At 68.1% G+C, this 13675-nt stretch overlaps 1 protein-coding gene across 1 annotated transcript in view; it reads right to left on the reverse strand.

Annotated features, from left to right (window-relative positions):
- The window catches only part of TNXB (tenascin XB), a 95335-nt gene extending 84162 nt beyond the window's left edge, over positions 1 to 11173 (reverse strand). The window contains exons 1-10 of the mRNA XM_074970743.1: positions 11022 to 11173; positions 10304 to 10617; positions 9231 to 9803; positions 7707 to 7819; positions 7169 to 7322; positions 6649 to 6924; positions 5085 to 5846; positions 3932 to 4264; positions 3343 to 3633; positions 2071 to 2352 (exon numbers count right to left, since the gene is read on the reverse strand). Coding sequence (XP_074826844.1) covers positions 2071 to 2352; positions 3343 to 3633; positions 3932 to 4264; positions 5085 to 5846; positions 6649 to 6924; positions 7169 to 7322; positions 7707 to 7819; positions 9231 to 9803; positions 10304 to 10617; positions 11022 to 11173 — 3250 coding nt within the window. The remainder of the gene's footprint in view (positions 1 to 2070; positions 2353 to 3342; positions 3634 to 3931; positions 4265 to 5084; positions 5847 to 6648; positions 6925 to 7168; positions 7323 to 7706; positions 7820 to 9230; positions 9804 to 10303; positions 10618 to 11021) is intronic.
- Positions 11174 to 13675: the final 2502 nt, after the last annotated feature.

Here is a 13675-nt window from a genome sequence, read left to right on the forward strand (position 1 = left end):
GCTGGTTCCTGCTGTTGGGAAGGAGAGCTGGGGACAGACAGATGGACAGGGCATCTCTGCAAAGAGGATCCCACATCCCCGGGTTCCCTGAAGCCATCCCGCCTCCATGGAGGGGTCGGCCCAGATCAACCGGCACAAACCACGGTGAGAGTTGGGCTGAGAAGGGAGGAGAGAGGGGGAAGGAAGAACAAACCAGGGAGAAAGAGAAGGGGGTGAACCAAAGCCACCAACATCAATGGAAAGATTCCCATTGACACCCATCCTTCCCCAACCACTCCTCCATCCATCCCTGTACGCACCCATCCATCCACCCGTCCATGCATGCATCACCACACCCAACCCAGCCCTTGTGGCTGCTGGAACCACCTGGCAGAAGGGATACACATACACATCTACCCATGCATCCCCCAAAACCCCCATCCACCCCCATTCATATCTACCCACCCTTCCGTCCATCCATACATCCTCCCCCATACACATCTACCCACCCTTCCGTCCATCCAACTATCCATCCACCCCCATACATATCTACCCACCCTTCCGTCCATCCATCCATCCTCCCCCATACACATCTACCCACCCTTCCGTCCATCCATCTATCCATCCACTCCCATACATATCTACCCACCCTTCCGTCCATCCATCCATCCACCCCCATACACATCTACCCACCCTTCCGTCCATCCATCTATCCATCCACTCCCATACATATCTACCCACCCTTCCGTCCATCCATCCATCCTCCCCCATACACATCTACCCACCCTTCCGTCCATCCAACTATCCATCCACCCCCATACATATCTACCCACCCTTCCGTCCATCCATCCATCCTCCCCCATACACATCTACCCACCCTTCCGTCCATCCATCTATCCATCCACCCCCATACATATCTACCCACCCTTCCGTCCATCCATCCATCCTCCCCCATACACATCTACCCACCCTTCCGTCCATCCAACTATCCATCCACCCCCATACATATCTACCCACCCTTCCGTCCATCCATCCATCCTCCCCCATACACATCTACCCACCCTTCCGTCCATCCAACTATCCATCCACCCCCATACATATCTACCCACCCTTCCGTCCATCCATCCATCCTCCCCCATACACATCTACCCACCCTTCCGTCCATCCATCTATCCATCCACTCCCATACATATCTACCCACCCTTCCGTCCATCCATCCATCCACCCCCATACACATCTACCCACCCTTCCGTCCATCCATCTATCCATCCACCCCCATACATATCTACCCACCCTTCCGTCCATCCATCCATCCTCCCCCATACACATCTACCCACCCTTCCGTCCATCCATCTATCCATCCACTCCCACACATATCTACCCACTCTTCCGTCCATCCCTCCATCCTCCCCCATACATATCTACCCACCCTTCCTTCTGTGCGTCCATTCATCCCCTCCAATACATACGTACCGACCCTTCCATCCATCTATCCATCCACATCCATACATATGTACGCACCCTTCTGTCGTTCCATCCCCCCATCTACCCCATCCATATGTATCCACCCTTCCATCAGTCCATTCACCTATCCCCATTCGTCTATCCATCCATCGATGGCCATCCCCTCCATCAATCCATCCACCCATGTAGACACTCATCCATCTAACTATCTGTTCATCCATCTGTTCCCATACACATCATTCTATTCGCTCAACCTGTCCCATGCAGACAGCTGTCTGTCTGTCTGTCTATCCATCCATCCACCCATCCCTATCTACTCTCTTCTCTCTATCCATTGAATGGCCAGCAGTCTAGTTATGGACGGACGGACCACTGGACGGACAGATGGACTTGGGGATGGACGGACGAGTGGACAGGTGGATGGATGGATGGATGGACGGATGCTCTCGTCCCTCCACGCTGCTTCCACAGTCCAATCCTTGCTGCTTTCCCTCCTTTGCTCATCTTCCTCTCTCATTTCCTTGGAAGCATCTTCTTGGGAAGGTCCAGTGGTCAGTGTCCCCACCACACTGCAAAGCAAAAGGGGCACGAGGGGAAGGGGCCGGTGCCCCGGGTCCAGCCACTGACCTGTGACGGCGTCGGTGGAGACGGGGCCGAGGCGCTTGCGGCCGGAGATGCCGTAGAGGTTGAACTTGTATCTGCGGGAAGGGGCCAGCTTGGCGACGGTGACCGTGCGGGATCCCCCGTCCACGGGCAGCGCCTGGGGTTTTCCCTCCGCGTCCTTGTACTGGAGGAGGAAGGAGTCGAAGGTGCCGGACTGGACGGTCCAGGAGAGCAGGGCGGAGTCGTGGGTGACGCTGGAGGCCGAGAGCTCCCCCAGGCTGGGCTGGGGGGCAGGTTCTGATGGTGCTGGCAGGGAGAGGGCAGGAGGGATGGTCCCATCAGTTCTGGGTCAGGATGGGGCCAAGGGTGTGGGGTGGGGGAAGGGGAGTGGAGAAGTGGGGTGGGATCGCTGCGTGTATCTGCCCCGCGTCTGTTTGCCATCTTTCCCATGCCATCGCTTTGGTTCTCTCCCCCCACCGCTGCCGTGAGCGATTCGTCCCTTTTCCTTTCTCCCTGCCACACTCTCCACCGCGCCTTGCTTCCGGTCACGGCTCATCCCTCCCTCAGGCTCCTGCCGTTCCCGGCCACTCTCCCTTGTCGCTGTCTCCTTCTTCCTCTCCTCCACGCTGGCAGCCGGGTCTCCCCTTTCCTCCAGCACATTTCTCTTTAGTCTGTCGCGCTTCCTACTGTCACCGTCGCCCGCAGTCCCCCCCCCCCCGCCCTTCACTCATTTCCCTCCTTCTGTTTCTTTCCTTTGTCCCTTTCTTCCTTTCACCCTCCGTCCATCGGCACACACCTCCCTTTCTCTGCCACCTTCTTTCTGTTTTCCTACGGGGGCCGCTCCTTGCTCCCTCCCTGCCTCGTTGAAGGGGAGTGGGGGCTGGTGGGTTAGAGCAGGGGTGCTGGGAGCCAGGACTCCTGGGTTCTCTCCCGGCTCAGGGAGGGGAGTGGGGGCTAGTGGGTTAGAGCAGGGGGGCTGGGAGCCAGGACTCCTGGGTTCTCTCCCAGCTCGGGGAGGTGAGTGGGGGCTGGTGGGTTAGAGCAGGGGGGCTGGGAGCCAGGACTCCTGGGTTCTCTGCCCGGCTCTGGGAGGGGAGTGGGGGCTAGTGGGTTAGGGCAGGGGGGCCGGGAGCCAGGACTCCTGGGCACTGCCCCCGAACACTGTGGAAGGAGAGCAGGCTGGTGGGCAAGTACCGAGCTGGGACTTAGAGTGGGCAGGGCACAGAGCAAGGGGCAGCTAGCGCTGCCCCGGCTGGCAGGGAGCTGAGGCGTGAGCCGCACAGGGGCTGGCGGTACCTGTCCGGACTCTGGCTCGGAGCGGGGGTGAGAGCTGGCCACGGTGCACCCCATACAGCGTCACGTTGTACTCGGTGCCAGGCTGCAGCCCCCCAACGCGGGTCGCCCGCTGGTCCCCCGGCACCTCGGCCTCCCGGGGCCCCATGCGCCCGGCCGCATCTTCGTAGCGCAGCAGGAAGGACTGGAACAGGCCCTTCCGCGCCCTCCACTGCAGCCCAAACCCATCGCTGGTCACGTTCCTGACCCCCAGGACCCCCAGCTCATTTGGCCCGGGGCCCCCGCCAAGGCGTGCTGCGAGAGAGAGAGAGAGCGTACCGCGGTCAGGATGCCTGGGCTCTCTGGGAGGGGAGGGAAGGGGAATCTGATGGTTAGAGCAGGGGGGGCTGGGAGCCAGGACTCCTGGGTTCATTCCCCGGCCCTGAGAGGGGACCGGGGGCTAGTGGGTAGAGCAGGGTGGGGAGGGGGACCTAGGAGCCAGGACTCCTGGGTTCTCCAAGGTATCCATATAGCCCTGCAAAGACTCGCTGTAAGGACGAGGTGAAGGATCCCGCAGAGGAGGGCTGGCTAGAGTAAGGGGCGGGGGTGTTACCTGTCCACACACTGGTGGTGATGGGCTCTGAGATGGTCCCGTCAGGTGCCACCCCCCGCAGCTCCACCTCGTACTCGGTGCCGGGGCTCAGCTGGGTGACGATCACACTCCTCTTCCCCCCAGGCACCTGGGTCTGCCCGGGGGGCACCACGGAGCCGGGCTCCCGGTACCGCAGCAGGAAGTGCTGGAAGGGGCCAGTCGTGGCCGTCCAGGTGACGCGGAACCGGTCGGGGGAGACGTCTGTCACGGCCAGGTCCCCTGGGGGTCGCCCAGGGCGGGAGAGGCTGGGCATGGAGGTCTCTGGGGGCTGCTCGGTGCCGGATGCCTCTGGAGCTGGGGGGGGGGCATGAAAGGGTGAAAGGGTGCCCCCCAGAGGGGAAAGACCCCGTGCCCCATTCCCCGCCCCCCTGAGCCAGCCAGTCCTCGCCCTGGGGCCGGATGGGATCCCACACCCCCTAGAGGGGAAAGACCCCGGGCCCCATTCCCCGCCCCCCTGAGCCAGCCAGTCCCCTCCCTGGGGGCCGATGGGAGCCGGTGCCCCCTAGAGGGGAAAGACCCCCATGCCCCATTCCCCACCCCCCTGAGCCAGCCAGTCCCCGCCCTGGGGGCAGATGGAAGCGGGCGCCCCCCAGAGGGGAAAGACCCCCATGCCCCATTCCCCACCCCCCTGAGCCAGGCAGTCCTCGCCCTGGGGCTGGATGGGAGCCCACACCCCCTAGAGGGGACAGACCCCGTGCCCCATTCCCCGCCCCCCGAGCCAGCCAGTCCCCACCCTGGGGGCAGATGGGAGCCGGCGCCCCCTAGAGGGCACAGGCCCCTGCCCCATTCCCCGTTGAGTCCGTGGCGTGAGGCCGGGAGCGGGTGGAAGCCAAACCAGCTGCAGGAGAAAGGGTGGGGTTAATGCCGGAGGAGAGAGAGGGTGGGAAGGGGCCGGAGGGCGGGGAGGGTGGAGTCGCCCCGTCCGATGGCCATGCCAGGCCTGAGGGCAGAAGCCAGCAGCCTGCGGGAGAGAGGAGGGCAGAACCGAGGGGCTTAGCACCAGCAGGTGGCATCGGTGAACAGCCAAGGCGGGCGCGTGGCAGGCGCCGTGGCCGGTGGGGTTGCTGAGCCAGAGCAGGCGAGCCCCCGCGTCGGACCCCCGCCCCATCACTACCTGTGGAGGCGACAAAGGAATAGGACTTGGAGAGCCGCCCCTGGACCAGGCCGTGGATCTCCACCCGGTAGGTGGTGCCGGGCGCCAGGCCCTGGAGGCGAACCGCCGCGGCGTCGCCGGGAACCGCCAGCTCCCCCGCTCCTCCGCCGTCGCCCGCCCTCCAGTGGCGGACCACCACGCGCTCCGCGTGGCCCCGCATGCCCTCCAGCGAGACCACGATGGTGCCGGGGGAGCGGGCCACCACCGCCGGCTTGGCGTGGCCCCTGGGCCCCGCCTCCGAGCCGGGGGAGCCCGCCGAGAAGATGCTGCCCCCCTCCCCGGCGATCTGGAAGCGGCCGGGGGGCCCCGTGGGCTGCTCCATGGGGTGCCCTTGCGGGGGTGCCATGGCCCCGAGCTCCTTCGAATGCTGGCCCAGCCCCACGTAGACCATCTCCTGTTCCTCCAGGGACTTCCTCTGCACCAGGTAGTGGTAGATGGCCCTGGCCGCGGTGGCGATGGTTTGGTTGCCGCGGAGCGGGTAGCGTGTGGCCCGGAGGTAGCTCTCCAGGCGCTGAAGCAGGGTCCCATTGTACCGGGACAGCTTGGCCGTGAGGTTCTGCGTCATGGTCCGGAAGAAGAGCGGGCTGGGGACCGAGGAGGCGTTGGCTGGGGCGGGCCGGGGGCCCGGCTTCCCCACGGGGCCAGGCGGCCGGAGACGGGGCACTGGGGGGCGCGTGGGCTCTGGGTGCGGCCGGCCAGGCGGGGGCAGGGTGGGCATCGGCGCTGCCAGGAGCAAATATTGGTGCAATTAGGGGATCCCATTCCCTGCCCCCCTGAGCCAGCCAGTCCCCCGCCCTGGGGTGGATCAGAGCCGGTGCCCCCTAGAGGGGAAAGGCCCCGTGCCCCATTCCTCACCCCCCTGAGCCAGCCAGTCCCTGCCCTTGGGGGAGACGGCACCTGCTGGAGGGGAAATGCCCCGTGCTCCCCGTCCGGTGCCTGTGAGCTGGCTGCGAAGAAGAGAGAAGGGAAGAGAACTGGGTTAGTCTGACCCCCCCCATGGCCGCTTGGCTCCGTGACCTGCGGATCCTAAATGGAGGGGGAGACGGGTGGTGAGTGGGGGGCGGGAGGGGCAGGCGCTGGCTCCGACCGGGCTCCCGGGCAGCCCCGCTCTGGGCAGAACGAAGAAATCACTCGCTGTGGGAGAGAGGGAAAGAAAAACCCTGAGCGGAGGAGTGGGGAGAAGAGAAGGAGAAACATCTGGCTCCCTTATAGACACACGGGCGGACAGACGATGGACGACCAACTGGGCAGACGATTGGAGGGATGGAGGGATGGACGGACGGACAGGTGGATGGATGGAGGGACGGACGGACAGGTGGATGGGTGGATGGATGGACGAACAGGTGGATGGATGGATGGATGGATGGATGGATGGACAGACGGACGGACGCGCTCGTCTCTCCGTGCCGCTCCCACACTCCAGTCCTTGCTGCTTTCCCCCCTTCACGCGTCCTCCTCTCTCATTTCCGTCTTTCCCTTCTCTCTCCCCCCTCCCCTGCCCCGCTCCCGGGCCCGTGGGACCCACCGGTGCTGGCGTTGATGCTGGCGGGAGGGCTCTGCTCCGGGCCGCGGTGGGCGGTCAGGGTGAGGGTGTACTGGGTGGTGCTGCGGAGGCCGGTCAGGGTGAGGGCGGTGCGGTCGGGGGGCAGGGCCAGGCGGGTGGGGGGCTCGGTGCTGTCCCGCCCCGCCGGGCCGTAGTGCAGGGTGTATCCGTCGGGCCGGGCGGCCGGGGGCTCCCAGCGCAGGCTCAGCGAGGTGGCCGTGGCCCCCGTGGGGCGCAGGTCGCGGGGCGCGTCGATCCCTGGAGGGGGAGAGGGGTGAGAGTGGGGAAGGGGGGCCCCCTCCCCAGAGAACCCCCCTGCCTCCTAAACTTCCCCCCAGCATCCCCTCTCCCCACGGCGCCCCCAGTCCAGAGAATCCCCCTCCATACTGCCCCCTCCCCCCACTGGCCCCCATCCCAAAGAGCCCCATCCCAAAGGGCTCCCATCACAGCCCCGCAGAGCTCCCCCCAACAGCCCCCCAGCGGCGTCCCTCCCGCCACTTACGGGTGCGGACGCTCTGGGTGGCGGGGGGCCCGAGGCGCTGGGCCCGCTGGGCTCGGACGGTGACGCTGAACTCCCGGCCTGGGCCCAGCCCCGAGCGCTCGAAGGACGTGGCCGAGCCGGGCAGCTGCAGGGACTCGGCGCCCTCGGGGTCACCCTGGGGGGGGGGAGAGAAGGGAGGGTCAAGGGCTGGGGGACGCAGCCCCCCCCCGCCCTCTCAGGCACCTCCCCCATCCCAGGCCCCCAAACCACAGAGTCACGGCGCTGCTGGGGGTCAGATGGGTCAGGGGATGGGGGTCCCCCCAGCCTCTGTCTGCACCCCCCCACCCATGCTCCCCCACCCCATCCAGACCCCCCACCCCCTCTCCCCACCTTCCTTCCAATGCCCCCTCCCAGACGTGAGGCTCCCCAGGGCGGGGGCTGGGGGGGTCACACACCCTCCTCCCCCACTGACATCCCCGGCCCTCCAGGGCCCAGATCCGGGACCAACCCCCTGCAGTGGGGGGAGGGGATGATTGACACCCCCCCGGGACCCCATTACCGTGGGAACGAGGTGAATTTCATATCCATCCACGTGGCTCTTGGGGCGAGTCCATTGCAGGCGGAAGGAGCCCTCGTCCCGGCGCCCCACACGCAGCGTCACGGCCGGGATCTCTGCGGGGGGACAGGGGTGAGTGCCCCGAACCCCCTTCCCTGCCCCCAGCCAGCCAGACCCCCACCCTGCGGCTGGCGCCCCCTGGAGGGGCCAGGCCCCTTCTCCCATTCCTTGCCCCCCTGAACCAGCCAGTCCCCTGCCCTGGTCCCAGGCCCCTGCCCCCCAAGACAGCTGCCCCCTCCCCCTGCCCCACAGAGGGAAAAGGCCCTGTGTGCCGGTCCGCACCCAGGGCCTCCCCTCTCCATCCAGCCAGGGCCTTTGATCTCTGTCCCGTCCTGGGCGGGGGTGGAAAGCAAACACCTTGGGGAACAAGCGCGGCTCAGATCCCTGCCCCCCCCGGCACCGCACCCCCCGGCCGGGATGAATGGGGCCGATTCTATGGGGGAACCGGAGCCGGAGGGGGCGCGGTGCCAAGGCTGATCTTGGCCTGCCCGGCTGTGGGATGGGCGGCTCCTAACAGGGGGTCTCTGTGCCCTGGGACGGGACGTCCCGGGCAAGGGGGCACCAGCTGCCATATAGATCTGTGGGGAGCTCCCCCCCCGCCTTGGCCATGGGTCAGGAGAGGATTAGGCAGCACAAAGGCCCTTCAGCTCGGTGCCCAACGCTGCCCCACATGGGGGGAGGGCAAGGACAGGGCGCCCCCCACCCCACCTCAGGGATGGATGCCCAGGGACGTGGGGAGCAGGCACAGAGGGGGATTGTGGGTTGGGGGGCAGGACACAGAGGGGGATCGTGAGTAAGGGGTGGGGCACAGAGGGGGATTGTGAGTTGGGGAGTAGGGCACAGAGAGAGCTTGTGGGTAGGGTGGCCGCGATGGCCCAGGGCATTGTGGGTAGGGTGGCCAGGGCGGCCCAGGACATTGTGGGTAGGGTGGCCACAACGGCCCAGGGCACTGTGGGTAGGGCGGCCGGGGCGGCCCAGGGCATTGTGGGTAGGGTGGCCGGGGCAGCCCAGGGCATTGTGGGTGGGGGGGGTTGGGGCAGCCCAGGGCATTGTGGGTAGGGTGGTTGGGGTGGCCCAGGGCACTCTGGGTAGGGTGGCAGCAACGGCCCAGGGCACTGTGGGTAGGGTGTCCATGATGGCTCAGGGCATTGTGGATAGGGCGGTTGGGGTAGCCCAGGGCATTGTGGGTAGGGCGGTTGGGGTAGCCCAGGGCACTGTGGGTAGGGTGTCCGCGACAGCCCAGGGCATTGTGGGTAGGGCAGTGGGGGCGGCCCAGGGCACTGTGGGTAGGGTGGCCATGACAACCCAGGGCATTGTGGGTAGGGTGGTGGGGGCAGCCCAGGGCATTGTGGGTGGGGGGGGTTGGGGCGGCCCAGGGCACTCTGGGTAGGGTGGCCGCGACGGCCCAGGGCATTGTGGGCAGGGCAGTGGGGGCGGCCCAGGGCATTGGGGGCAGGGTGGCCGTACCTATGGTGCAGTCCTCGCCGGCGTAGCCCTCCTGGCAGTGGCACTCCCCGAGCCGGCACTCCCCGTGCCCCCCGCAGTCCCCGGGGCAAGCGGGCTGGCTGCAGTCGGGCCCGGCGTAGCCGGGGTGGCAGGCGCACACCCCGCTCTTCAGGCAGCGCCCGCGCCCGCGGCAGTCGCCGGGGCAGCCCCGGGTGCCGCAGTCCGGACCGGCGTAGCCGGGTCTGCAGACGCAGCGCCCGCCCTGGCAGCGCCCGCGCCCGCGGCAGTCCCCGGGGCAGTCGGGCGTCTCGCAGGCCGGCCCCGAGTAGCCGGGGAAGCAGACGCAGCGCCCGCCCTGGCAGCGGCCCTGGTCGTTGCAGTCGTCGGCGCAGACGGGCGTCTCGCAGCGGGCGCCGGTGAAGCCGGGGGGGCAGGCGCAGCGCCCGGCCCGGCACTCGCCCCGGCCCCCGCAGCCCCCCGGGCACTGCGGCTCCGCGCAGGTGGGGCCGCCCCAGCCCGGCTGGCACACGCAGCCGCAGGTGGCCAGGTCGAAGGTGCCGTGCCGGCTGCAGAGGCTCTGGGTGTCCGTCTGGCCTGGGGCGGGGAGGGAGGGAGACGCGGCTGGGGTGAAACTGCAACCCGCCTGCTGCCCACTGGGGGGCGCCGCCTGCCCGCCTGCCTCGGCCCTGCCCCCCACTCCTGGCCCCGCCCCTCAGCGGCTTCCTTGCTCCACCCCTTTTTGACGCCCTCCCTGCTCCTTTAGCCCCACCTCCCCACTGCTCCACCCTCCACGCCTCTCCAGGTCCCCACCCCTTTCTATGGCCCCGCCCCATCCCACACTGGCCCCGCCCCTGTTGGACACCCAGCCCCCTCCTCTGACTTCTGACTCCGCCCCATAGCCCTCCCTCCCTGCCTCTTCCCCATGCTCCTCCTTCTGTCCCCCCCTCCCCATGCCCCCCCTCCTGATGGCCGCACCCCCTTCCCATCAGCCCCTCCCTCCTGGCGTCCCTGCCCTTGCCCCCTTCTCCATCACCCCGCCCCCCATATTCTCCATCAGCCCCTCCTCCCGGTCCCCATCAGCCCCCCAACCTCACCTGTGCCGGCCTGGGCGGTGGCGGAGGAGGGGCAGCAGCCCTTGGCCCCACACTGCTCCCGCAGGGCCTGGACCTGGGCCTCCAGGGCCCGCAGCCGGCTCAGCGCCTCCCGCAGGGCCCCGCCGTCGCCCCGCCCCTCGCAGTCGCAGGCTGGGGGGGGCAGGTTGATGCGGTGGGTGAAGACCACCTGCTCGTCCCCCTCCAGCGTGTGCTCGTAGAGCCGGGGGGGCTGCTGCTGGCTGGGGGGGGCCAGTGCCTCCTGCGGGGACTCGGGCCCCGCCCCCCCGGCCCCCTCACCCGCCCCCCGGCGGATGCTGTAGATGTGGGAGAAGACGGTGGCGTTGGCGGGGGCCCGGTGGGGGTGGGGGGCCCGGAGCCCTGTGCCTGGGGGGGGAGGGGCCCCCTGCACCAGGGCCAGCAGCAGCAGCCAGGGCCCCATGGCGTGGCCGGAGGGGCGCCCACCTGTGGGGGAGGGGCAGGCAGTTAGTGACGGGGGCACAGGGACCCCCCCCAGGAACCCCCCCAAGACCCTTCCCCTCTAGCGCCCAGTTCACACTCCGGCCAGAAACCAACTTCACACCCCCAGGAGCCAAAAGGGGAGAAACAACCAAACCGCAACCCAAATCCGGTCCTGGGACCCCTGGCACCAAGGGAGGCTCCCCCGCCCCACCTCCCAGCCCCCGGGACCCCCACACCGAGACAGGGCCCCCCACCCCACCCGCGATCTGGAGGCAGGTGCCGTGGCAGGACCGGTCCCGGTGGGACGCCAGGCCCAGGGTTCGGGTCGGGGGCTGCTTGGCCCGCGCTGCGCTGGGGGGGCAGGGGCAGGATCCGGCGCTGGGACCCCAGGGCGGCCGGCCAGAGCTGCATGGCTGTGGGGCAGGTGTGGGGAGCCCAACGCCCCCCGGTGCCGGCTTCCGCAACAACAACCCGGATTCATGCAGCAAAAATGTGCCTGGAGCCGGGCCAGGGGCCGGTCCAAGAGCCGGAGCTTGGCAGGGCGCTGGGGGCGAGAGATACGAGCCGGGGTAGCAGAGAGAGCGGACGCGTCCCACGCTGGGCCGGAGCGGCGCCGGACTGCAGGCCTGGGGACCCCGACCCCGGGACACGGCCCCGTCCCCCTACCCGTGTCCTGGCCGCCGGGACCCCCAGCCCCGGGACATGGCCCCGTTCCCCCCATGTTCCAGCCGCCGGGACCCCCAGCCCCGGGACACGGCCCCGTCCCCCTACCCGTGTCCCAGCTGCCGGGACCCCCAGCCCCGGGACATGGCCCCATTCCCTCCCCATATCCCAGCTGCCAGGACCCCCAGCCCCAGGACACGGCCTCATCCCCCCCATGTCCCACCGCCGGGACCCCCAGCCCCGGGACACGGCCCCGTCCCCCTACCCGTGTCCCAGCTGCCGGGACCCCCAGCTCCAAGACACGGCCCCGCCCCTCCCCATGTCCCAGCTGCTGGGACCACCAGCCCCGAGACACGGCCCCATCCCCCCCATGTCCCAGCCGCCGGGACCCCCAGCCCCGGGACACGGCCCCGTCCCCCCCATGTCCCAGCCGCCGGGACCCCCAGCCCCAGGACACGGCCCCATCCCCTCCCCATGTCCCAGCCACCGGGACCCCCAGCCCTGGGACATGGCCCCGTCCCCCCCATATCCCAGCCACCGGGACCCCCAGCCCCGGGACACAGCCCTGTGCCCCACCCATGTCCCAGCCGCCGGGACCCCAGCCCTGGGACACGGCCCCGTCCCCCCCATGTCCCAGCCGCTGGGACCCCCAGCCCCGGGACACAGCCCTGTCCCCCCACCCGCGTCCCAGCCGCCGGGACCCCCAGCCCCGGGACACAGCCCCTTCCCCATCCCGTGTCCCAGCCGCTGGGACCCCCGGCATCGAGACACAGCCCTGCCCCCGCCGCAATATCCCACCCCCCGGGAACCCCCACTATTAAGAAATAGCTGGTTTAAGAAGAGTGGCCTTTGTGTTCTGGACTCCTGGGAGGAGAGTGGGGTCTAGTGGTTAGCATGGGGTGTGGGGCTGGGAGCCCAGGACTCCTGGGTTCTAGTGCTGTTCTGTGCCTCAGTTTCCCCTCCCCATAATGAGAATATTGTTGACCAGGCTGTGGGGTTTCTGCAGCCGAGCCAGTGGCTGTTCACACCCAGCCCGGCCTTCCTGAGCTCTGCACAAACCTCTGTGGCTTGTTATTTTTACAGCTGCAGCCCTAGATCCTCATGGCTTTCCCATAACCGCTCGGACTTCCCCTGGGCTCCCCCGGGGGCTGCTGCTTCTTGGGCCTTGTACACCCCTCACTGCTCCTTTCATGTTCCTGCAACCGCCAGACACGGGGACGGAACCCCGGAGTCCTGGCTCCCAGCACTCCCCCGCTCTAACCACCAGCCCCCACTCCCCTCCCTGAGCTGGGAGAGAACCCAGGAGTCCTGGCTCCCAGCCCCCCAACCCACTAGACCCCACTCCCCTCCCAGACTCTGGGGGTTGCTGTGCTAGGGGGTCCCAGCCCTGCCCCTGGGTCTCCTCCCTCCTGCAGCCCCCTGGTGGCATGGGGGAGAGGCTGGGGGGCAGACCGGGGGTGCTGTCGGGTGTGTGGCCCTGGCAGCACCTGGAGAAGATCCTGGCAGGTTCCGACCCCAGCCTGGCTCCCTCCCAGCAAGTTGCTGACGGCCGGGGAAATTCCTGCGTGAGGAGATAAAGGTCCCACCCAGATCCCAGCCTGGCCCGGCTGCGGGGGCGGGAGATGGGGGTTGGGGGGACTGGCTGCTCAGGGGGCGGGAATGGGGCAGGGGTCTGTCCCCTCTAGGGGGCTCCCACTGGCTCCCACCTGGCCCCAGGGCAGGGACTGGCTCAGCGGTGGGTGTGGGGGGACACAGGGCCTTTCCCCCCTGGGGAACCAGGGCTCGTCACCCCTCCCCCCCATGTCTTTGGCCTCACGGCCGGGTCTCTGCTCATCTGTGGGACCCACCAACCCACCTGCCTGGGCACCCTCCTGCCCCCAACCCCGACACACACAGGCCTCTGTCCTCCCGCCCACAGCCCCCTCCCCCAGGGCTCTGGCTTCCCCTGCCCTCCCTACCACTCTCCATTCCCGACCCCAATATTCTCACCCCCCCGACCCCTACATTGGGGCCGCAGTGCCACTGACAGGGCTGTGCTGGGACAGGAGGGTCATCAGACCAGAGGGGGAGGGGGCACCAGCGGTGGGGGCTACAGGGGTGGGGGAGGTACAGGAGTTTGGTATGGTGGGGTACCATGGGGGTTGCTGGGAAGTAGCCCCCCAGCACCTGCCTTTGCTCAGGGGGTGGGGTGGCGGGGGTGGGTCAGTGCTGGGAGGGGGGAGGGGTTACCAATGGGTCATTCCCTGTGGC

Source organism: Natator depressus, chromosome 14 (genome assembly GCF_965152275.1).
Source record: "Natator depressus isolate rNatDep1 chromosome 14, rNatDep2.hap1, whole genome shotgun sequence".
NCBI lineage: Eukaryota > Metazoa > Chordata > Testudines > Cheloniidae > Natator > Natator depressus.